This window comes from Mugil cephalus, chromosome 3, assembly GCF_022458985.1.
Source record: "Mugil cephalus isolate CIBA_MC_2020 chromosome 3, CIBA_Mcephalus_1.1, whole genome shotgun sequence".
Taxonomy (NCBI): Eukaryota; Metazoa; Chordata; class Actinopteri; order Mugiliformes; family Mugilidae; genus Mugil; species Mugil cephalus.
In genome coordinates, this window is record NC_061772.1 from 16,911,774 (window position 1) to 16,937,593 (window position 25,820).

Consider the following 25,820-nt stretch of genomic DNA (forward strand, 5'->3'; position numbering starts at 1 on the left):
TCTTGCAACTTATAACTCCCATCAATGCAAATTACTTTTGGCTTTTTCAATTCAACACAATAGATTGCGTGTTGTGTTTACCTTTCCTTTCAGGGATTTAACTCATGCTCTTAATGCAGAGTGACGGAAAATTAGGTCAACGACAGACTTAGCTCTCGTAACTAAATTATAAACTACAACCAAAGTTGCACAACGGTATGAAATGTTGGAACAGTAAGCGTGATAGACTATGTATGTAGAGGAAAATTGCTCCACTTCTTCATCTAGATTCATTTAGTCACCACTACTTGGACTTAATCATGTATCAACATCATCTTAATTGCTATTGGCAAAGAGGCAATGGCATCTGTGTGTGTCGTGTGCATTTCATCCCTCGAAACAGGCAGCTTGTTTTCCATTAGGCCCTCATGCACTCAGATCTCGGTTACTGTGTGGCTTATGGAACGTTGCTGCAGAGCTGCACTGGAAGTGAGCTCAGGGCTATTGTACTGGCGTAGGGCTCCTTTGGGGGCTGTAATGCATTTCATACCATCCATCACAGGGGTGTGGAGGCCAGGAAACATTACTTTAAGAGCACACACAGGACACAGATGGAGAAGCAAGACATGCAAATATGCAGAGATAGCAGACGCTTGAGAAATTCGTCGATCACAGAAGAGTTGCATGTCCGAACAGGTTAAAATGGCAAAAAAACAACAATAAATATAATTAAAATAATTTGCCATAGATGTAAAAAAAATAAATTTTGATCCTGTGAGAACATATCATTTTGAGTTGGAACTGATGTAAACTACGGCTTTACTTGATTTATAAAAAATGTTTAGCAATGCTACAATATGTAAAACTCTTGATAACTCGAATCTATTGTGAGGAAGTGATAAAGATTATGTCCATTATACTCATGCAGTACTTTTAAAACTATGAAAAATATTTACCTTTACATTAATGTTACAACAGACTAACCCCCCTTAACAATTCTGTTTATCCATGATCCAAGTCGTTCTTGTCCTGCACCATAGTCTGTTCCCATTTATTGAGTGAGCATTTGCCACATTCGTTCTTCAGAGTATTAGCAAATCTATTCCACTGAAGACAAAACAAGATGCCTGAATGAACTGAGCAGACAGTATTATTTTTACCCTGACCGATGACCTCTCTGGGAAGCATGAATCTGCTTGAGGCCTGCACTTGTCCTCTTCCCTGCTCAGTTACTTATGAGCATGGTGATTAAGAATCGGCCAGCTCTGCAGCTTAGAGACTCAAATCCCCGTACAGTATGGTCGTAATTAAAGATAGACAAAGATGCACAGTGACAATCCAGAGCTGTGGAACAGTCTGGCTAAATAACAGAGGAAATAACAGGGCGGTGGAAAGGACTGGGGGCAGGGATGAAGAAACACAGAGAGGAAAAGGGCACAAAGAGCAGCCTTGGCTGGAAATAAACAAACAAAAACAAATAATAATAAAAACAAAAAAAGAGTCTCAAGATTTGAATCTGTCGTCCACAAATACAGCCACAAAAACATCAGGAAAAGTACTATTTCCTTTTGTTTTGAAGGAAGAGCCTAACCACTGTAGATGCAAGCTCCCCAGGGGCTGGGCTGTAATTTGCCAGCCGACGGGTGGAGTTTACCAACGGCAAAGATAATCTGAGCCCTCAAACGCATCAACATGGCAGCCACAAAATCTTTGATCACGAATGCAGATGGAGAATGATTTTGCTGCTCCTTTTGGAGCCTGTGCCGGGGCAATGATTACAAAGCAGTGGCCGGAGTCCGCGTATCATTTGGGTTCCCACCCTTTCCTGTGAGCAGGGCCCCTTTTGCTACCAGTTGTAGTCTCCTCGTACGTTTGCCTGATTATCTTTCTGTCTTTCTGTGATTGGCAAGACCAGTAAGCTGCGGCCGCCTGACAAAGTGCTTTGAAAGGGAAATGAAAGAGCGTGGCCTTGTTTCTACACAAGTTGGCTGATGTCTCCTTTAACCTCTGCTCAGTCACCCTGGCACCCCGTCTGCCCTCGTCTCCTACTGTGGCTTCCACGTCCGCCCTCTTCATCCCTCATCCTCTCTTTTCTCCCTTTTCACGCAAACAGACACGCGGCGGTCACTCCCTTGTCTGCTGTCCGTCAGGGTTGCCCTATCAAAAAGGCCGGCCCCCACTTATTTAGAGATCATTAATCATCCCGTGTAGGACAGGAGGCCCCTCAATCCAGCCACTCCTCCCCCGCGCCTCACCCAGCGGGCCACGGTGCGGCCCTCCACCCCTATCCCCCATGGTGTTATCAAGTTTCAGTGGTTGTAACTGTAGCACAATAAACAGAGGGGGAAGGAGAATTTGGTGACAGCAGAGGAGGAGGAAGGGGACGGAGGCAGAAAGATAGACAACAGAGGACAAAATGTCATTTCCTCGTTAGATTTTATTGCTGCATTCTATGTAAAACACACTCCTCTGGTCTAAAAAACTGCATCAGGTCTGAGAAAAAGTGTCATACGTGAGGTTATAGAAACTAGAAACTAATTACTAAGTACTTAAAAAAAACAAGCCTTTCAACTACAATGCAGCACTTCATGTAAAATGGACATATGTGCTCCACAATACCTTGTGTTTTCGTTGTTAAACCAACCAGGTGCTGCCACTTTCCAGAAGTTGTGGGGTGTTAACTAAAGGAAAATGAGGCCATATCAAAGAGCCAGAGAATGTTCCTATTGTGGTGTTGTGTTTGTACAGAGGGTCTGCCTGTTACGAGGACCAGTGTGAGGCTGACCGGGGGAGTAATATAATGCATACATGGATCCCCCAGAGCCCATTCATGCTGTAATTGGTGTGGACAGAGCCCTCGGTCTCTGGGTTACAGTTGGGGAACTTCCTCTAATGTCCTGCTGGGAGGCCACTTTTCCCACAACACAAATCCTGTAAGAAAAAATCAAGCTAAACGTTTCGTTTCAGCTTGGTCGGGCTTTACTCCTCATATTTTAGAAACATTGCAACCACGAGTAATGCAAATCATCTCTGACCCCTTTTTAATCTCAGCAAATTAAAAGACTAATGTTGATATGAAAGAAACTAAATTACTGACTTTACCAGTTTTGATTATAGACCAGTTCCAATTGGCGATACGGCTCAACACCACCACAGCTTAATGACTCAGACGAGTCCTGCTTACCGCTTTATTACTATTAAAAGATCCAAATCTGCTACGCCGGGATTTTACCCTTAAGCAGTGATAGCACACCATGTGGCCCCTCTTAAGCTGAAGCTACACTTCCCATTAGGAGTGTCACACTGGGACGGATCATGCCTTTGCTAAATGCGACGTGTGGGGTTCTCTGGCTAGAGGAGAAGGAGGTGAAACACTTGTCCCCCCCACCCTCCTCCTTCTTCTCTGGTGATTTCGCTGAACAGGAGCCTCTCTCTCTGGCTCTGTCCATCACAGCCTGCAGCCATTAATCATCTCAAGTGGACAGCGCTGACAGGCAGTTGGCTGCATCACTCTTTTATTTTCCTCCTCTTTTTTTTTTTCTTCATCGTGCATCCGTAGCTCCCGCAGCCTCACTTACTGCCCCCGCCTTCACAGCCCCACCTTTTGCCCTGAACCCCCATCCCCAATAAAAAAAAAAAAAAAAGAAAAAAGAAAGGAAGAAAAAAAGCAACCGGGTGTCAAACCAAAACAAACAATCGCCCATCTGCTTAATCGAAACCTTTGAGGTGGTCAAGGCAGCCTTTAAGCTTTTCTCTGCAGCCAGTGGGGGTGAAACAGGAAAGCCTGTAATGGACGTAATGAACAGTGATGTCGGCGTAACTCATCATGGCTAATATCCTCCACCCACACTCTTCCAACACGAGCAGCACTAATGCATTTATATTACATGTACATTTCAGGCCATTAGCTAATGTTTCTATCTGCAGCAAATGACTAGTATATACATGAGGTTCTGCAGCTCAATCGGCGGAGCAAAAATGAAAAAGCAACACACGCGACGGAAATCAATGGAGAAAGCGAAAGGGAACCGGCATCGGATGCAACGAACACGGCAGAGACTCTCTCAACGACCTGTTGTGACAGAATAGCCACAGAGTAATAACGGCGGAAGGTAGAAAGGATTTATATGCACGTCTTCTGCCATTTCTGTGATGCAGAACCCATCAATGGGCCCCTTCACACATAGACACTGTTTAGGACAGCTGCTAAAATTCCTCAACCATTAACACACACACACACACACACACACACACATGTGCCTGTTTTCAAGCGCAAAGGCAGGAAATGGGAATCCCTCGTAAGTTTTCCTTCCGCCATTGCTTTCCTCCCAAGGCTTAGAGGCCCCACGCCAAGGTGGGAAAAGCACTTCACCATTTGTCTCTTTCTGCCCAGAGATTCCTTTGGATTTCACCTAACCTCACAATCTTGCCTCACAAAGCGAGGTTCGTATTTTTAGCCATCTCCCTCGTTAAGTCGTTCAAATTAAGAGGCTGGCGTTTGACAAGCTTCTATAAACCTTTCCTAAAAACTGCATATAATGACATAAAATTAAAATGGCTTCCTAAAATATCAGGTCAAGATTGTTGAAGTGAAGTGGAAGGAGGAGCGAATGCACGGTAATGAGAGGGCGCCATCAACAAGAGCTTAGCGAGGCTTGCTCTTTATCTCATACGCTCTTGGCAGCAACAGGAAAAAGGGAATCTAGCCGAGCAATTCCCTGTGATTAAGATTCGGGTCTGAGAGACGGTAGAGGTCAGCCAACAGCCTCTTGGCTCAAGGGAGGGGGTGAGGAACTCACTCTAGAATAGCTGAAATTATACCCTGCCCTCCTCTACAATGGTCGCATCGGGTCTGTAATGTCAACAGCAGCGCCCCTGCCTTATCCTGCTCCCACATTTGAAGCACCGTGCAACCATGTGAGTTCCACTTTTCCTGCAATAACTATGAGAAAGTCATTTTACGCCGCTGCCCTTGCACTTTCCCAAATGAAAACACTACTTGTCTCTCTCTCTCTCTCTCTCTCAACATGTGCTCCCCCCCCCCTTCATATGTGTCTATTATACATGAGCACTCTGATATTTGTTACAACAGTTGTCCAGTCCTGACCCTTGCACTCTCTCACAACTGGTCACTTGTACAGATGACGGTACCAGGAACTTGATCCACGAGAGTCGATTCCAGTTACACTCACTGTAATACACTCTGCTAGTGTAACTCAGCTAAACAAACAAGAGCAATACCTTTCAAATGCAACAATAATCCACATTGCATTATTTCTTTATAAGCTGCAAACCAGTACATCTTTGCTTTTTAGCAAATTAAATACGTGTCGCTCAAATTACAATGAAGATAAAACGATAAATGGAGTTAGACTGAATTGTTTTTATTTAAAAGTCCTGCCGTAGCAGGTTAATACAAGTTATGTGAAAATAATGTGACAGGGCACAAAGTAATCAGTCGGTTATCTACTGTCAGTTGGTTTTATAGTCAGCTTGATGGATTTCTCTGTCTGACCAGCATGAGCAAAGGGTCAGCCAACTACTCTCAGCATCTGCCACTGGACAGAGATGCTAACAGGGCCCTGACAAATCCCGTACCTCCCTCTCTGACTCGGCTTAATTCATCACCCGCCAAACAAGACCTTCGGGTTCTAAGACAAGACCAGACGCTCAGAAGCTGCTGCTCTCGCGAATCTGCGTGATCCAACATATGGACACGAGGATACAAGCGCACACACACACAGATGCGTGCCGACGTATACAGGCCCACGCACAAAGATCATCCGTCACAGTCTGACAAAACAAACTATGCATCGCATACATATTTACATACATATCTCCCATTACGGTCTGTGACAAAACATATTGAAATGTTAACCACAGACCATCATCACCCATCACAGCCTGCCTGCCAAAACATAATGGGAAACATGTAGCGCTGTAAAAACATTGTGATTCACCCTGGGATGTATCGCTCACGCCTTGGATACAGGTTTGTCCCATGGAAGCCTGAGCAGCCCCGGTCTGAGGGGTCTGGTCAACAGTGTCAACGCAGCACAAGGTCGCCTGAGCCTTATTGGCCGGCGGCCAACTAAATAAGTTAGGTCACTGCCAGATCCACTTGGCTTTGATAAAGCAGAAACACGGGATCAACTGAGACAGATCTCACCTGCTGACGCCTTAATACCTTTACTCTTGGGAAGGGATTTAGTAAAGGATTTCTTAGCCAGCGCGGTGTGAGTTACAGCATGTTTGTTCAGTTGATCAGTGACACCTGACAACCACCAAACAAGCAGATACATTCTGATAGACTTAAGCCACGAAGGAAGGACAGAACTTTAATATTTGTACTTTCATCCTCCAGCTGAATGAGCAAATAGTCAACTGGTGCCGTGGGCTTACTGTAACACCAGTCGACCTACAGTGAAATTCCAGGAGAAGCAGCGACTCTGTCTCACACTTAGACAGGAAATGACTCTCAAGAAATGGAAGTCGTGTGGTATTTGCTTTTGCCACATGGGCAGAAGGTGAGAGATTAACTCCAAACAATGTCACATCTGTGGCAACTCCTGTATAAGTATAAGTATTTTCTATAAAACACCATACATGCCTTGAGAGTTAAAACAGTGATGGTGTACAGTTTAGAGTTTTGTCCAATTACTCATATTAATAAATCCACAGTATATGAAGACATAACCTAAACTCAAACTCTTTAATCGGGAACCCTCTGACAGATTACATTAAAACAAAAATTCATACATGTAAAGATGTTTTTAGAAAACTCCTTAATGCACTAAAATAATTGATCTGAATCTCATCTAAGCCCAACGTAAACTTCAAACTTGCAATAAATGCACATCAAACCTCTGGATCTGACATATGAAAAAAACACAGGCCATGGACAGAGCAAATAAAAAAAGCAGCTGCTGCTTAACATGTTGCAGCTATCTGAAGAGTATGCTTACCTCTTTTCTGCATGAAGGTAAAGAGATCATCCAAAAACTCCTTCCTTTTGGGGTCATTGTCCAGCTCATACAGCTGTAAGAGAAAGCAGGTGCTTGTCAGAGCACAGGTTAAGCTGTGCGGCCCACTCTACCAATTCTGGGTTATCCACTAATCGTAAGGTTAGCGGTCCAACAAAACGCTGGCCAAAGAGTCCATGGGCAAGACAGTGAACCCAATGTTGTTCCAAATGATAGTCCAGCTCACATTCAGATTCAGCAATAATAAAATGACAGTATAATAAGATTTAAGCACAAAAATTACAGAATTTACAGCATAAGATTTACACAGGTGACAAGCGGCATGGCAGTATTCAACCTAAGTGTGCAAATGTGTGTGTAAATGGGGGAATGAGCCTAACAGTGAAGTGCTTTGAGTACTGTGAAAGGTAGAAAAGTGCTATATAAGTGTAGACCATTCACCATTTCAGCGTGTCAAATTCTCAGCGGCAGCAGTGTTGTCTGGTAGTTCACTCGAGTGGATTGTGCAGTTTTCCCCACGTTAACCTTAGACTAAGAGGTGACGAGGCTCATGCAAAGCAAAGAAACCCCTTTTTAGCTGGAAAATGTGTCGGTACTTGTCTGTACTGGCCAGAGCTTTTGATGCCTTTGCAAGGTTATTTGTAGTACAAGTATACGCCTACATTTAAACAAATTATTTTCCAACAGATTGAGTGAAAGCCATTGTGTCTGTGGTGGGTTCAGTTGAAACTTTGAACACACACAAGATGTGGCAACATGAGGCAATGCGCCTCTCACTCTTAGTAAAAGCCGGTTCTCTGAAGTCAGATTGGAGTTTAACTGCCATGGAGACATTTATTTTTAGCTCTGCATTTGAAGAATGGTTCAGGTGCTGCACCTATATACACTTGCTACTAGTTTCATTGTAGACTTACATGAGAATAGATGTTGTAAAGCGATTGGTGCAAACATTTCCTTTTTGTTGTTTCAAAACTGAACCCATAGGCAGTGATGAAATTCTTTGAAATGCTCACCTTTGCAAAGTCTCTGGAGGCCTCTCCTCTTCCTCTGCTACTGTCAGCCTCATCTGCCCATCCTGCACTGCCATTCTAGAGAGGAAACAAACAGGAAAGCTATAACAAACATATACAAGGGGATCTAGTCTGTACAGGCCTAAAAATTCTTACTCTGATGCTGACAGCAAAAAGAAAAAAAAGGGGTGGAGGGTGAACCGTGGACGCTGCCCAATTCCACCACAAATGTAGAAACATATTTGTAAATCTTAAGATAAGTCTCTGACTGGAAAAATGATCTCATCAGGTCGACCCTGACAATAGGTCAAAAAGTTCACGTTGGCCTAAAACAAACCTTTAAGCCAGTTAAGACAAACAACATCATGTTATACAAACTTATCAAAACTAATATAAACTCCAAGAATGCTTTTTTTTTTTTCCAGAGGTTGGAGGAGTAACCTCTGGAGTTATTGTGCCCCTGAGCTCCTACATCCCCTTCCCCCCTTCATCCTCAAACATCTCCATTTGACCTAAACCATCTGCATCTGGGCCTGCCCTGCCCCCAACCATGTCTTCCGACCCAGCTGGATAGAAGGGCCCCCCATCCTTCAATCTTAACGCAGCTGTGACGGGTGGCCAAGTTCATGGAGTGTAGCTGGCTGTCAGGAGGGGCCAGGGGAGGGTGGGCTGGTCAGTAGCCTTCGCGCGCACACACACAAACACGCACATGTGCGAAGGCTGATCAAGGCGTATGTGTATGTTTGTGAGTGGAGGGAGGGGGGCTACGGCCCCACAAGACGGGAAGGAAGGAAAATAAGGGCAGAAAGGGGTGCACGGTATGTGCCGACCAGGAATGTCTCCCAAAGACAAAACCTATAAAAGCATCAGGAATCAAAACAAGATCCGTTCGGAGGGAGACGTTAATAGCTGCAGCTCGGGGTCTAGTTTCAACCGGGAGCCCATTGGTCAGCGGCAATTACAGGGCCTGAAACAAGAGCCAGGAGGGCAAAGGTTGTCAAGGCCCCTGAGAGCAAGTCATTTTCACCTTCTCACTCTGTGTATGTGTAATGGTTGTCAACATTCATGCTCCCTAAACAAATACTCATCAACTTGAAAACCTACTGCAAAATGTTGTGTTTCAAGCTACCGCGTAAAATGAGATGTCCGCTATTTAGAAGACACATACTGGACATATTGAAAAGGCGTGTCCAAAATATGAATCTTTATAAGAATAGATTAGGATTTGCAAAGTGCATAATACATGAAAAAAAAGTTTTCCTTTTCAAACTAGTGTTAAAAGTGTGGTTCCAAAATGCTATACTGTAATGTTTCCAGCACAGAAAAAAACAAAGCTCTCATTATTTTATCTAGGGCTGAACACAATTTTATGACTTTTTAGCTGATCTAGTGTCTTTTAAATCATCTACGACTTGTCTGCTCCTTATCAAAAATACAATTCACTGTCAACTTATCTATATTTTATCATCTATAATAAGCGGGTTCATCATGTGAAGGTAAATATACAGTAAGGAACATCGGGAGCCCTTACAGACCTTTGTACACAATTTGACCACGTCTGTTAAACTTTAACCATTATAAATGATTATAACAGGGGACAATTCAGATTGCAGACATGTATAGTCCCACCTGTCTGCTCTTGCAAGGAAAACATTGCACCATTTACACAAGCCTGACGTTCCCATCCAATGCTAGAGCTCAGTCCCAGTTCACCAGTAGTGGACGTAACTACACATGTGCAGGTTGTAGCTGCTGGGTTACTGGTTTTGGTTGTGTTAGGGGAACACAAACGTGTTTATACACAAACCACATGGAAGAGCACACACTCACACCTCCCAGAGGGACGCTCTCTGTTATGGGAGTGCAGGGGTCAAGGTGTTCCTGACATCAACTGAGAACAAAGGTCTAAAGTGACAGAACACCAGTGTCCAGTCAGTGTCAGACTTTGGACTTAGGCTACATCCTTTCCCTGTTCTGTAACTAAACTTTTTGAGGTAAAATAGCAGATTTAGTGCAAAACTTTCAAACTAATGTTATCGCCACGGATTTCACACAGGTTTAGAAACACAGTTTAATTCAGAATGTCATGCTCTCATCCAGGGTTCACATTTATTGACATATTGTTTTTAGCTGTGACAAAAACCTAACGTCATTTAAAACAACTGCACCAGGGGCAACGTTAAGAACTTCAAACGCAGCGGTGACAATAAAGCTTGTTTGCAGCACTTTTTAAATAAACTGTGAAACATCACATTGGAGAATCCTCCCTGTGAACCACTGCAAATTTCCAGACACACCATGAATAAAACCTCATCGTCTGGCTAGCTTTAGCCACTGGATCGCTAGTTTCACAGCAGCTGAGTGTTCAGTGTATTCTTCAAAAGCCCATATTTATTTGAAGGACAGCCTATGTTTGTTAGATAGCAGCAGCTAATGCTAAGATAAGATAAGATGGAGCAGTGGATTATGTGGGAGCAGCAGTTTATTTAGCTGAGGAGGGAAGACGGCTTAATGCTTTTGCAATATTTGGAGTAAAAGATTTCCCTGAGGGTGCATGACAACACAGAAATCAGCACTGCAATGTGTAAGTCTGCATGTTATTAAAAAAAGTCACTAGGAACGATTATTAAAAAATTAAAATGATATGATGGGTATAAAAGACTGTATGTTATACTATATACAGCTGTATAACAGCTCGTATTTTGAAACAATTAAGCTACTTTGACCAATTAATTTCCCTTGTGGATCATTAAAGTCTGTCCAAGTCTATGTTTACTCTAAGCTTTTGATCTCTAAAACAATGGGACTGAAAACGTGTCCTCATGATTGGGTCTTAATTGTATAAATTCTGCTGCCACTGGTTGTAATTCAAATAAGTTTAGTTTCATTGGTAGAAACCTGTCTGCTTTTCTCTAGTCGGTTCAACAACAAAAAAAAAAGACTTCAGTAATTGTAACATGGAAGCTGTTAACCCTGAATAGGCATGTTGGTTCTTGAATTGAGACCTTGGTCAGCTGAGGAATGTTAACGCCGAGTTGTTTTTTTGTTAGAGTGGATAGTTAGAGTGGATACTGATGTGTTGGGACTGCTCCTTATGATCAGTCACCTCGCCCCCATCATCACATCCAGCGCTCCACCCAGAAGTGACTTAAAAAGAAGAATTTCCCACACCCTACCTGCAGTAATGACAGAGATATACAAGGGCTGGGCCTGCTGGATGCTTATCATAGTTGTTTTAATTAACTAATTAACGTATGCGCCTATACACAAATTGTTTGGTATGTGTGTACTCTATGCCTTTGCTACACTCGTATATATTTTGGAATTTTTTATTTATATTTTATACATTCAATTCAAGCCCGATACTCAAGAGCGTATTTTAGCTCTAATGCAATTGTAGTATTCAACAAAGGTATTAGGCGTATGTGTGCATTGGCTCTTCGTACACGTGTGTGTGTGTGTGTTGTGTATAGGATGAACAGAAGCCGTCCTATGTTTAAGCAGCCTGTGTTTCGTTTCCGTCTCTCTCATGCTGTTAGCAGGTTAACCGGCCAGGCGGTGGGAGGCACTAATCACATTATGACCATACGTGACTGACTGGGGCAGTGCCAAATCAAGGATAAGAATAAGGTAGATGGCTACAAATGAGCAGGAGAAGGTCATCATAAAGGGGGAGGGACGCGCACACACAGTGCCCACATTTGCATAGTAATACTGTAGCACCACTCTGCCAGTACAAGTGCTCTTTATTAAATTGGGTTTGAGTTAATGGTCCCCTGACGTTCATGGGCAGGTATCTTTCAGTAGAACCTGTAAAAGCGCCATTGTCTGATTTTCTTTTTTTTTTAAAATTGGAAATAATACAAACACTGTTGCTTTGCTGTGGCCGACACTAAAACATGCAGCTCTGCGTTGTCAAGTTGTGAAATGCAAACATCTGTGTTGTGTATTTATGTGACATTAGCGCCATATACTTGCAGTGGACAACCTGAGACAAGTTGACATTCTTTGAATAACCCTCCATCGGACAAACTACGTAACACACTCCTACTTGAATGTCAATGCGTAGCTTGGGGGTAATTCTACGCAGCCATTATAGAAAGATGTCTGGAGAAGAGCCACCATTTTAGTGAGGCCAGGCATGCCAGAACAAGAAGGGTTAATGGCTGCTGCTCGTGGAGTGGGGGATGGATGGCATTGATTGCTCAGGATGTTGACAGCACTTCTCCAATTTGATAGTGGGGCTGTTATTAGATGAGGAGGCTTGGTTTTAATAAAAGCGTCATGTGATTTGCCTTCATTCATCCAGTGGGAGGATGGGTTAGGCTCGAATAGCAGCAAGTAAGTTTACGAAGAATTGTTTCCTCTTACTGTGGGAATCATCTAAAGGCAATAAAAGAGAAAAAAAACACTGGACCAAGTTTACTTTAACACACGGTTTTAAAGAGACTAACAGATATTTGCATAGTGAGTCAACAGCAATGAACGTTTGGGTTGTAGGTCAGTTTTATACCGCAGATAACAGGTTGGTGACACTGGTGGGATGGCAAAAATAACGCGGGCCACCACAGCTTATCTGAAACACGGAGCCGACCTCAAAACAGTTGTTGTTTTGCGAACCTGCCACTGTGATCCTGTGGACTAAACAAAGCCCAATGATGAGAGGCACGTGCCTCTGACATATTAGAGTCCCGTTAGCCCGAAGCCATACCCCTAACCCCTGTCTTCCTACTCCAAGCTACTGTCCCCTCTCTCTCTCTCTCTATGTCCTGCCCTGCACAGCTACACACTGCTGTCCCCTGGGCCATAGCCATTGAACAGGCAGCCCAAATCAATAGCCCTGGATATGCAAACACGGGGAAGTCCCCAGCCCCCCTCCGGACGCAATCTCAAAGCACACGTCAATACTCATCATCCTCAGTCATCTACTACCACGCCAGGGAAACTGAGATGAGGGCAGCATCCCAGCTCCCGGTGTGACCTAACCCCCGGCAGCCTCCGACAGGACACCCTAACTTTGAGTAACATTGCAACGGTTTCCATGGGAACCCCCTCATCAAATTCCGTTTATCTACTTTTCCCACAAGGAAAACAAACTACGTGCACATAAAAGCACAATCCCCATAGCAACCTTGGGCAGTAAATCAAGGGCAAAGAAACGTCTCGGTTGCAGGTCTGCTAGTGAAGACACAGATGGGAGAGTGACTTTAGCGAAAATCGCAAACATTCCTGTACACCAGTAACAGGATCTCACTATAACAGAAGAGGCTCTCTCCCATCCCACAGGTACTCTTAACATCTCATTTCCAGACTAATCTTTTTTAGTCAAATTGCTGCATGTCAAAACAGCTCAGCAAGGACAATCTTTTAAACAGACACGGCGGCAGTAATTTAATCACAATCAACGTCTCCAGCAGAAATCTGGACCGCAGCCAACAATAGTGATGAATGGCCATTACACACAAAAAAAAAAAGGGACTACACGCTTGCTTAGCCATTTAACCTCATTATTTTGGACACAAAACTCATTAAAACTACACGGTGAAGAGGTTGCTGTAGAAATCTGAGCTAAACAAGACAACTTTGTAATTATTTGCTTGTATTTTCCTTTTGTAACTATATATATATATATGTGTGTGTGTGTATATGTATATATATGTATATATATATATATATATATATATATAAGCCCAATTGCCTTCAGTTTAAGTCTATCTGTGGAGTCATGGAAAGTGAATCCACTTCCTCTCAGCACGCTTTCAAAAACGAGCTTCATGGGGGGCAGCAATCTCTAATCCAAATCAAATAATTGGGGCCCTGATCCCGCTGCGGGGTTCCAGAAATCATTTATACGGCCTCTTTCCGTGAGGAGGGAGGGAAAGGGAGGGGTAGGGGCAGGATGCATGGGGAGTTGGGCTGAGTGGACGGGGTCTTTATCTGCAACATACTGTAAAGGATCTCATGTCGAGCTGGCCATGCGCTGCCACCAACAAAGGCTCTGGCTAATAGTGATCCCATGTGCGTTCAAGAGAGAGGTAAATCTCACTGCCACTTGGGAACATATGGTAGAGTACCTACTCACAGCCAGATCTACTCCTGACTCTGCACTCTCTTTGAAAATTATTATAGAGCATAAAAAAGACACACATGACATAAGAGCAGTCCGGTAGCAGAGAACAGGACCCAGGGGTATGCTTGCCTCTGAGCATCCGGTCGTGTTTGTGTTTAGAAGAGACTTCTAGCTTTTTGGGGGGGGGGGACAGACAAAGTGGCGGGGACAAGGGGCTAAACGTCCAGGGGCAGAACGTGTTACTACCTGCCTTGGCCACAGCAAAGCTGCACCTCTAAATAGGCCACTGAAAAACAGGCCTCCAGGCGAGACCACCCCTCCCTCCATTAATCACTCCAATTACAAAGCTGAAAAAGAGAAACACGAGAGAAAAAAGAAAAGGGGTGGCCACAGAGAGAAGTACACAAATAGAGAGGCAGACAAACACGCACGGAGGAAAAACCAAACCTACACCTTGATGAACACATTTTTACCTCGTCCACAGAGAGAATGACTACATTGTAACCAGAAAACGTAGACCTAAGTCTCAATGAAAGAGGTGGATTTGCATATGTGGCTCCTGAGTAAACGTGTCTGTTGGTGACCAGCAAGTGTGGTTTGCCAAATAAACTGGCTGCATTTGTTCAGCTCCAGCCCTTTCACCAAGACACCACATTCCACAGGCAGAGGCCCCATCCCCCCATTACACTAGCTGGCCCCTTTCGCTGCCTCACACAAATGCAACGTTTATAGGGTGGTGTGGCCAGAAGTTCACACTCATTGGTTCAAAGACCCTTTCACAGGCAGAGCAAACATTTTAGTGGATCACATCTGTGCCACCACATACAGTACTCTATAGGTTAACCCTTGCCATAGAGTTTCAGGGCCAAAAGAAACTAGATTTTCCAATTAAGCTATATTCAGACTTGCATGGGGCTCCATTGGAGTTCATTCATAGATAATTAGATTTTTTAAGCTATTAGTTTCACGACGTGAAGTGTACGGACACACACACATTCAGTTGTCTGCAATGGCAACTTATTTCAGACACAAATAATCCTTCACAATCCTTCACAAAAGTGCATTAAGTTAAATACTGTACAATAAAAATACATTTTGGGGACTCCTATAATTAGCACTGAAGGACCTCTCCTGCTGCATTTAGGTCAAAGTAGCTGTTAGTGGTTTCTTCTGAGTTAAATGCTTTGGCTAAAAATACCATGCATATCTCACATCTCTCAAAGAGCAAGCATCCACTTCACCCCCATGCTAATGGCAGCTGGAGACATCACACGGACCTGATAGGCCTTTATATACATTCTCATTATACTGACAGAGCCGGGAACTTGATACAGCCACTATAAGACAGAAGAAAAAAAAAACTTGCTGCTATTAGGACACATCACATTTAATTACATATGAAATGACAAAGGTCACAACGCCTGCAGTCAGATGGGTAAATGACTTCTTTGTCAGCAGCCGTATGGCAGTGGAGCTGAGAAGTATGGGGGGTTGGTTTTCTATCAGAGGAGTTAGTGTTATGACTGTCTCTCCGAATCTGCAGTATCAAATGTTCAAACCATAAGCGCAATTCACAGCTATGGGTAGAGGCTAATCGATAGGAAGCGATTTCTTGGTTCAGAGCCAGAGATATCTGTTTCCTCTCAGCTAGCGTTAAGTGTGCAGGGCATTCCACCTCTGACAGGCCAGCACCCCCCAGGGATCCGGACTGGGATGTTGTAGCCTGTCACGCATCTGGAGCTCATCTCCAGAGGCCAGAAAGAAGCTACATCTCTACTGGATGGTCAGAAGACATCAAAATACACACAAACACTTAAAATAAACAACAATACGAAACTTCAGAGTGTCATTCGACCGTCACTGCTGTGGATCGTATGCGTTTACCATGCAACCATTATTAGGTAGCACCCATCAAGTTCACAGGTTTAAGATATTGCTGCAATGTGCAAATGTAAAATACAATTTTTTCCAGTTTTCATTTGCACTTAAAACACAATTTTTCAGCTTCTACTCATGGGCACCATAGTTATGTGGACGCCAAACGACCCCAGTGATGAACATATTATGGTTCCTCACATGACAGCTCAGATAATACGGTTTGACAAACTGGACATTGTAATTGCTGACACCCTCAAAATAAAGAAGCCAATTAAATATTTGCTTTGCACAACTCAGTGCTACAGTTCAGTCCATAAGCTGATACGACCGAGGCAAAGATTAGATGAAACTGTAAAGATACACGTGGGGCAATTGGGTTGTTACAGCAGCAAGGAATATAAAATGATATAGATTACAGAAGATTGCACTGCATGTAAAACCTCAGCAGCAAAAACACCTGCAGACAACATTAAAATACATGAATAAAGGGTAAACACACTGAGGATTTCCAATTATAGAAATACAGGCAAGCAAATGTTTGAACAGTCCGGTGTTTACATTCACTTATCTCACTTAAATGTATTGTTTTAATCGTGCGCTGAAGATAATCTACATTCTTTACAAGAAGAATGGCTGAAGCATAAGAGACAAAGTTTTGTTGCAACAATTAATTTAAAATCCTAACTGTAGGACTTGTTGCTACTACTTCCTTGAAACAATTGATCTAAACACACAGACCACCCCCCCCCCACCCCCCCCAATGTACTGAAAGCACAAAGCTTCCTTAGGTTTTCTAATCACATTTATTTAGAGCAGGAAAACCTGAGATGTCTTTGTTTGACCAGATGGCAGACTAATCAAGGCTGGCTCCACTGGGGGTTGGGGCATCACAAATCTGCCACAAACATTATTGAACCATGTTCCACATTAATACACTGATCTTTGTGTATCGTGTAGAAAAGCTTCCTTGGTTATTTGACACTTATTCATTTAAATGCCTAATGTAGACAGTTAAATTGAGCACTTCAGCAAATATTAACACCTAGACAGTGACAACAATGTCTCCCATCTACATTCTGTATAATTACGCACTGAAATAAAATCTCAACTGCGCAACACTGGAGGATAACGCAGACAAGAACCTACGTTCACTGTAGTCTTTCCTGTTAATAATTCAATTTTCTGTGCCACTATTTAATCATTTACTAACGTGGCTTTTGAAATTATTGACTGAAGTTGACGTGGTCCATAGTTCTATTCACAGTGTGATTGTCTATTAACCAGATAAGCTACAGGTCAGAGCCTGATGTTGTTTTTAATCTGAGATGATTCAATGATTCATTGCTAACTTTTCAATGAATGTTCCTGACAGTCGGGTTGACTACGTCATCCACTTCAAACATTTTACTTTTACAAAACTGAATATAAAAACTAATAATTGAGATTACACAACAATAAAACACCATGCTGCACCTGAGTTTTCATTACACAGTCATCAATAACAGGTTGCATGATATATGTGTATTTGTTGAGTTTCGTTAAGTATTTTTGTTCAGTCTTGTAGCCTTAAGCTACACACTATACTAACACATAAGTCTTGAACCGTTCAGTCAAAAAGTCAACCAGCTAATCAATAAAAGAGATTTTATACAAAAGAGACAAAAAAATTGTAATAGTTCATTATATTTCAGCATATTTATGAATAACTATTACACACCAGACTTTCTCCAGGCTAGTTGAGAGAAAACCCGTTTCTTTTCTAATATCACTGCTACTGTACACGAGTCCACATTTATGGCTTCTGGCTGCACCACTTACTGTTTGCTTCTTATGGTGATTGTGATTCATGACGTGAGCAGCTTTGGGGGATGTACAGCCCTCAATGTAAATGTTGGAAGCTGAGCTGTGAACACATTGCTTTCAGTGTAATGTTACATTTGCTCTCTTTCTTTTTCCGCGGCTGCTCGCTCCCACTTACAAGCACATGATTACGCTCAGCAAGACGTAGCAGGCAAACAACTTGGCCACATGCTACATTAAACTACATGGGATTTTAGTGGACGGACTGAAAAGAAGACAGACAACAGTGAAAGGAAAGCCTCCTGAGCCACTTTCAACTCCTTCTCCCCTGCATGGCTTTGTGCCAGGTCCCAGTCAGCTGCTGTGTTTACCCAAGTGCCTTGACACAGTAGCCCAGTTAGCACGTACAGGTCCCTGACACTAGCCTGGAGCGCAGCCAAAGCAGTGGCAGAAGACAGCCAAGAAGCCATTAACAATAGACAACTCTCACCCTTCACCTTGTCAAAGCATGGCCTTTCCTACAAGGTGCAAAACACTGTAGAAAGAGCCTTTGGCCAGGAATCAAAGGGACAATATCTGTTGTCGGCAACTGTAATTTGCCAAGTGGAGGATGTTGTGGCTAGAGCCCAGACGGACTCATAAATGTCACATTGTTTTATGTCCCTGTTATGACACAGCTTACACCTTAATTGCTTTGCATTCCTGAGACGCAGGACATTTTTAGTTAATCAATATGAGCAACATGAAGGTATGACCAACGCATGACCAGTCTACACTTAGTGGGTCTCCCTGCACAAAGAGATGCAAACAAGACAAAATTAGCCACCTACTCCTGGTCGTCCTTTCTGAAATAATGTCGATAGCTGGGAACAGAAGTCGATCTGTTTTTGCATTTTAAAACAGTCAGGTCAGTACGACCCCCTTAAATACAGAGCACATGCAGATATTTAACCATGAGAGTTGGTGAAAAACAAGTACACAGACCATCGAGTTAAATACACAGTATATAGGAGACCATAGACGCCACAAGGCCAACAGGACCTTACATAGCGTGCCAAGGGTCACTGCAACACGCGCCGTGAGTAGTAGTTGATATCCATGTGTGCTGTATATATCACTATATGCCTTCAGCCTATATAAAACTCAAGGAGACTTTGCTCAACAGTGTCATATGACCATGGATCTCTTTCCTTGCAGCTGCCAAAGGCGTTGGTGGATGTCTTTGTTTCATTGGGCTATTCTCCTTTCTCTGTTTGTCTTCATTAAAGAGCAGGTGTTGTGATATGTTCAGTGGGAGTGGCTGTTAATGACAAATGGAACCAGCAATGGTGTGTAGAGGGGGGACTTGTGGTTTCACTACAAACTGATCAAATTACAGCAGACATCAGTAGCTCAGTTTCCATTAGAAGCAAAAAAAAGTCAATGCTCCAGGGTCGATTTGAGAAAAAATGTGTGACAACTCTAATGGACATGCACCAATTGAATTTAAATGTTAATTCAATTTAAAAGAGCAGTGTGAATATCAATGACACTGCATCTGATAGGACCATAAAAAAATAATAATTTACAAAGCATACTGTCTGAAGTCAGTGCTAGAGGGTCGGGTGGCACTGCAACGATTCCACCCACCACACCTTTCAATGTCACCTATTATCTGTGAAACTGACAATTAAACATTCACTCACATTCATTCATTCACACCCTTTCACACTGTGACTGACCAGCTGTACAGTGGTGGGACAAGAGCAAGACATGGCACATCTTTACCACGGTCCCTTTTCTCATTTATAACCATTTATAGCACATTTCATTTTAACAAGTCCATGCAATTAATCAATACTTTCCTGGAGTCAATTACGTCTGAAAATAGCAAATGTAAACCGTTTCTGCTGTGGTCGGACAGCACGTATTAAGAGCTACTTCTGAAAGACCGTGGCCGATTCTTATCAGATAAACTTGTCAAAGAAAAATTAAATCGCTTTCAGAAGCACAACATAATTGTTTGTCCTGTACGCCATTTCTGTTAATCAAGGAGACTGATGTGTGTAATATGCAACAAGAATAGAAGAATGGGCCAATCAACCTTCAGCCTTAGACAAATATATGATGTCCAACGCAAATCACTGAATCATAAATATGATAAAACCACCATTTCTATAGTGTAACGACTACATTTTAAAGTACAGATATAACCAGGAGCAATGGAAACAAGTCCAATTATGATCTACATCTTAGATCGTAAAATGCAAAATCTATTTAACCTGTTGATGCCAGGGCAGCTGCACTTGTAAATACGTACAGTTTCTGTAATGTGTCACTTTTCAAACATGTCAAAGCAGAAGTCTCAGTACTTCCAGCCATGGATGTTTGTGTAGCTTATATTCCACCTACACTGACTGTGCAGAGTGTATTCGCGACTATTACGTAAACCTGTCCTCTGCACTGTTAACTCCTCAAAGGTGTAACACCGTGGATCCACGAGTGACCGGCCCAACACAAAGGCACAATCACCACAACTGACTAGACACTGTCAATTAGTGTCCGACCAGGCCACGGTGTGACAGAGGTGAGGGGACGGCACCCACCATGAGAAGCCTCCTCCCAGCTGACCGGAGCAGATGTGCCCTTTGGGACTCAGACACATAAAAAAAACTGTCTCTGCCTGAACCAGTGGGTCCTCCCATCCAGCTCCTCCCATTCAGGCCCTTTGGCTGTTTTCTTTTATAGCCCCGCGACACTGAGTGAAATGAATTGAAAGATCACCAATCGGGGGCAAGACTACAACACGGACATGCACCCACCCACCCCCCACCCCCTCCACCCACCCACCCCCAACAAACCATCAAACCCCCTGTCTCTGGTCGGGAGCCGCCGGTGGGAATGTTCACTGTTTGAAGAGTTAACTCTTTAATTCCGTCTGGAATGTTTCCTCTGGGTGGGGCAGCGCGGTGGGCCGAGCCAGACCGCGCTGCCCCTCTACCACTTCCACAGCGTCTCCTCCCCCTCTCTCCCCCTTCATCTCCCTACTAAATTCAATACCTCTATTTCTGGGAAGGAGGGAATCTTCCACACTTAGCTGCTAAAAAGAGGTCAGCACAAAATAAAGCTTGTTCTGTGCCAGTGCGCTTAACACACCGATTCAGATTAAACTGCCACCGGCACGTGAAATAAATTCTTTTAACCGTTTCAGGTTCGTTTAATAGATGTTTAACATTCACACAAGAGGTAGAACATTATTCAGACTCTCAGCTGTCACTTAAGTCAGCAGTGTTATGCTTAAGCTTATGCAAATTGGCAAGTAATGTTAAAATATAACATGAAATTGGGGATTGTAATATACACAGTATTTTTTAAAAGACATTTAAATTGTCAACGTCAGCGGCTAAAATGTTAAGCTATTAGGATATATACTAAATATACTTGAAATGCATTTTATGGATTGTATTTTTTTCTATACGTCTGATATACTTGTGTCGCTATTGAGAACAACAGGCAGTTCAATTGCATGGAAACTGGAAAACAAAACACAATTATGCAGGACCTTTATTAGTTTCCATGACACAAATTCAACAGCTGGCCTACATTAAGCTGCATAAAGAGCTGCATCAATCACACATTATAAAAAAAGAAATGCAGAGCTAAAGGCCCAGACTCCCTCCTTCCAACTCAAGCAGCCAATGTTTGCCACTAATGAGGTAAATTCACAGATCACAGACAGAAGAACATAAACCAAAAACATTCCCAGAGCAGCGCACCATGTTAATAACTAACAAAACCCACCCGAGGCACTCAATGCACAAACCTGGATGTATAAATACACACAATAAAACATGTTCTTTAAATACTTCTGATTTTGGTGAAGAATGAAAGAACGCACAGTAGAAATGCACATTTGGAAGAAAGGAGCATTAATACATGTAATCTAAGTGAACACAGATGTATGTACTGAGGGCAGGTCAGGGTTTAAGGCGACAATAAGTTTAAAATTTTACTGAAAATTGAATAATTTCAAGTTATTTCTTTCTTTAATTACAGTGTATAAAATATTTTTATTCCTCACAGCAATCAAAAATCAGAAATGCATAAAACATTTAAGGGCTACACAAATATAACCTAATTAAGGGAATTAATCCTAAACAATAAGACTTACTAACACATTTTACAGAAACCTATTTAGCTGCTTCTTTACTTCTCTCAGTTAAACTGTTTTGCAATGAATGCATTGTTGCTTGTAGCTCAACAGTTTTCAGACGGGTTTCACACAATACAGTCATGCTTCTTGTTCTGAACAAGAAATGCAACATGTTTCTGATGGACTGCAGCCTTCCTCACAATTTCCCATGTGAATGACCCCCATTTGCGGGCAGTTTGTACAAACGGTCAGACGGTAATTCCGACCTTATCACATCGCCGCAACGTGAATTCCAGTAAACAGAATAACACTAAGTACGCCATTTAAAACCCAGTGACAGTTGTGGTATGTTAGGCCCCAACATAACACTCAGAAAGCTGAAACCAGGTCAGGCTGGCATATACAGCTTGCACACCAAGTAGTGAGCCTCCTGGCTCCCAGTGCAACACTACTAATGGGAGACGTGGTGACGGAGACGTACGTTTATAACAAACGCGGCTGCCTTTCCAACAGTATTACGGCAACGAGCTGTTGCACTGAGTGGGACTCGCTCCACATTCCACTGTCAAAATGAAAACTTGAGTCCACCTGCTGAATACAATGCCGTCCTCATTTATCATAAATGAGCGGAAAATGAGGTCAAATATTCCTGCCTCTTAAAGCTCACACTCAATCCTTATCGATCTCCTTGCTACAGCCGTGCAACTCCCCACTTCCTGGCTGATGTGTTGCTGGGGCGACAGCTAAATTATGCAACAGTGCTGCCTCAACATACAGGTCTCAGAGCCTGAGCGGCTACAGCACAGGGTGGCAAGTGGTAGCAGGGGCGGCCGGTAACAGGATTCCCAGTTACCTTCAGAAATCAGATTAGGACCACTAGCAAGTCTTTCCTGTTTTTTTTAGCTTTTCCTCATCTGCAGGATCTCCTGAACAAAAAGTCCTCTGGTCTGAACAAACAGACTAACTACAAATGCAATCAGACTGCAGAGGGTAATTATTCAGCCTCATGTTACTGAGCCAGCTAAACACATTACCCTGCGAATGTACGATCCAAATTTCCTACGGCAACATTATCTGTTTCAGTCAGTGTGACAAAATGACATTAAGCATTGTTGTTATTGTCTAACAATACGCCACATGATAGAACTAAAACCTCAAGCAGAACTAACCAGGCCTCAATGCGAACTTTTTAAGTTTGAAACGGTGCTTTCATTCAAGAATTTCATGTTAAAATATGTTTTAGTTTTTATTTGTTTTTATTGTGCAAGAAGAAAGAAATTAGCTTGCTCACAAGTACCATTAACTGAGATTCTTCCTTATAAATATTTCTCTCTTTGAGCATGAATCTGTGGAGTGGCTGCTGAGTTAACATTATAGTGAAGTACATATTCAAGTGCTGCATTGAATTGCACAGCTGCCACCACCACTTACTTGTCAGTCAAGTTCGGCCGCCCCTGTGTGACGCAACAGAACATTACCTCTTCCTCATAACACAACCTCTTCCTCATAACACATCCAGTCATCCAGTTTACAAATGCCGTTTTTCTCTGACTCATACGGCGCAGTTGTAAAATTAGTACTTGTTGGCGCTTCCTCTGGGATTTCATGGGGTCTGGAGCCTTAAGGAACATCGTCACCAAATTTTAAAATGGCTGGGTTGCAATGGGCGGGCTTTACTTGGTGTAACACTTGTTATATTTACATCAAGTTGCAGAAATCATTCTAATGTCACAGTTTTCACTAAACAGCCACGTAATTACAAGCAAGTAATGGGAAAACAGTATGTGAGCATCGGACTAGCAAACTTTGTGGGACAAAGGCCACTGCTTTAGCACATCACCTGTGGCATACCACCAAACATTTAGCTGCAACGTCCAGCTAATCCAAACACTCACTCGCTGAGACATACGACACAGTCTGTGTGCAGCATGCATGATTGAAACTATTAATCACAGGCAGATTACTACAAGAAGAGGTGGGGTCTATGCATGTGTGTGTGTGTGTGTGTGTGTGTGTGTGTGTGTGTGTGTGTGTAGCTGGAGGGGTGGGGTGGCGGGGGCTGGATTACAGGGGTCACGCAGCCTCTGTCCCACTGCGGCGGAGGCCAGAGTGCTGAGGCCGGCCGGTTGCCCGGCTCAGCTGTGTCTCCACGCGACGCCTTTGTTCACCTCCTTGTTTGACAATTATTTACTCTGCTGTTTAGGACAGGGCTGAGGTCACCGCGCATACATCACTGACGCGAAGCCACTTGCTACCACAGACATCACCTGTCTGACTTTTACAAAACATTAAAGATCATGCAAAATGAAAAAATAAAAAATAAAAAAATACATAATGAAATGGTTGCGGCGGTCACGTCTCACCATTGGATGGGCCAAAATATACACAACTGGTGTATAATTCATTGCTCATCATTTATTGTGATATCTTCCACATGTTACACACTGCATTCATTGTATAGAGATATTATTACCAATAGTCTTATGATCATCCCTTCTAGTTATGTGAAATGTCAGAAAATTGGAGAAATGGACAATATTATTATTATATCACCATAGCCTAAGGTGGATAAAATCAGGAGCCAGACTACTTTAGTATGGTTTGCTTGGCAGTATCTCTGCCACTCTGTCACACAGTACTCTGGATAAAAGCCTCCATCTAATGTGACTGGTTATGCGAAATGTAAATGTTAATGTAAGTGGTCCGAGGTACAATTGTCTCTTTAGTCTGTCATCTCCTCTTCCCTCTGTCACTGCTTTTAGAACATAATAAATGTGCTCCCCCTTTATTATAAAGGTTCGGTATTTGCGGCATCTGCCATGCTTGTCTCTCGCCTCTGGAAGACAATGACATCAAAAAAAAAAAAAAAAAACAGTTCCCCTACCTCCACTGTCCCCCTCCCCCTACAGCGGTGCAACCTGAAACTGCCTGAAGAGATGAGCCGTCATTAAATACTGCAGAGCTGACATAATGACAGGAAAGATAAAAGAGAGGAAACAAAAAAAGGCCAGACCAATTCTCGTCCCATAATGCCTCCCCCAGCCCCCAGGCTCAGCCCGCCTCTCCTAATAAAAGACACCAGGCCACAGATAGGACACTGGTCAGCTACAACTTCGCTGCTATGATCTTCTGTTCTGACACGGCTCAGATAAAGCCAGACCATCTCACAGAATACCACTCCAGTCTGTATGATACCTCTGAAAACAATAAGTAGTAGAACCAACGCAGTGAAACTCTTTTATAAAACGTTCACAACCTATAGAGAGGTGTTAAATCTCCTCCAGATTGAGGAGACATAAAAAAAATGACACAAATGTATACATAGTATAGCTCCTCATCTCACCACATCTATACTATTGTCTCTTAACTTTGGGGCTCCCGTGTGTCATAACCAAAAGTCCATGTTGCAAGGCTAAATTTGGAAATGTGGACCAGAGAGAAGCACCATTCAAAGACAGTTGCCTTTAAATAGACAGTAATAAAACCCAGACACATGATAGTCCAGCACCCTCAGCTCACTGATCAAGCACAGATATGTCCTCTGACACTGCCCACTCCTTTTTTTATCGCCCACAGGCTGCTGAGCTCACTTTAACCTGCTATGTCCTACGCTGTGATGCCAAACCACATGTAGCTCGGCTTGGTTCCCAGTTGGCATTCCAGTGTTCTGTAACACTGTGCTGAGGCAATATTTACCTTCAAGGGAAAGTACACTTGGCACACGGCCGAAAATCTTACGGCGGTGAGAGTGGGGTGTGACAGGTTGCTACTGTGTACTTCGTCCAACCTTTCCACCCACCCAAAATCCTCGTGCTGACCCTGCCAACCACCCACAGCCTCACAGCAGCAGCACTTCCCCGCCTGATTCTGCTACCTGGACCAGAGCCAAACCGGAGCCTGCGTAAACTGCCAAGAGGGAAAGCGAGTGAGAGAGACACACACGCTGAATGCGAGTGCTGCGGGAGAGA

The 25,820-nt window shown here is 43.1% G+C and overlaps 1 protein-coding gene across 3 annotated transcripts in view; it reads right to left on the reverse strand.

Annotated features, from left to right (window-relative positions):
- LOC125005363 (AT-rich interactive domain-containing protein 3B-like) overlaps window positions 1-25,820 on the reverse strand; it is a 46,492-nt gene that overhangs the window by 17,909 nt on the left and 2,763 nt on the right. For all 3 annotated transcript variants that reach the window (XM_047580675.1, XM_047580674.1, XM_047580677.1), the window contains exons 3-4: window positions 7,976-8,050; window positions 6,945-7,017 (exon numbers count right to left, since the gene is read on the reverse strand). In XM_047580675.1, the coding sequence (XP_047436631.1) occupies window positions 6,945-7,017; window positions 7,976-8,050 (148 nt within the window). The remainder of the gene's footprint in view (window positions 1-6,944; window positions 7,018-7,975; window positions 8,051-25,820) is intronic.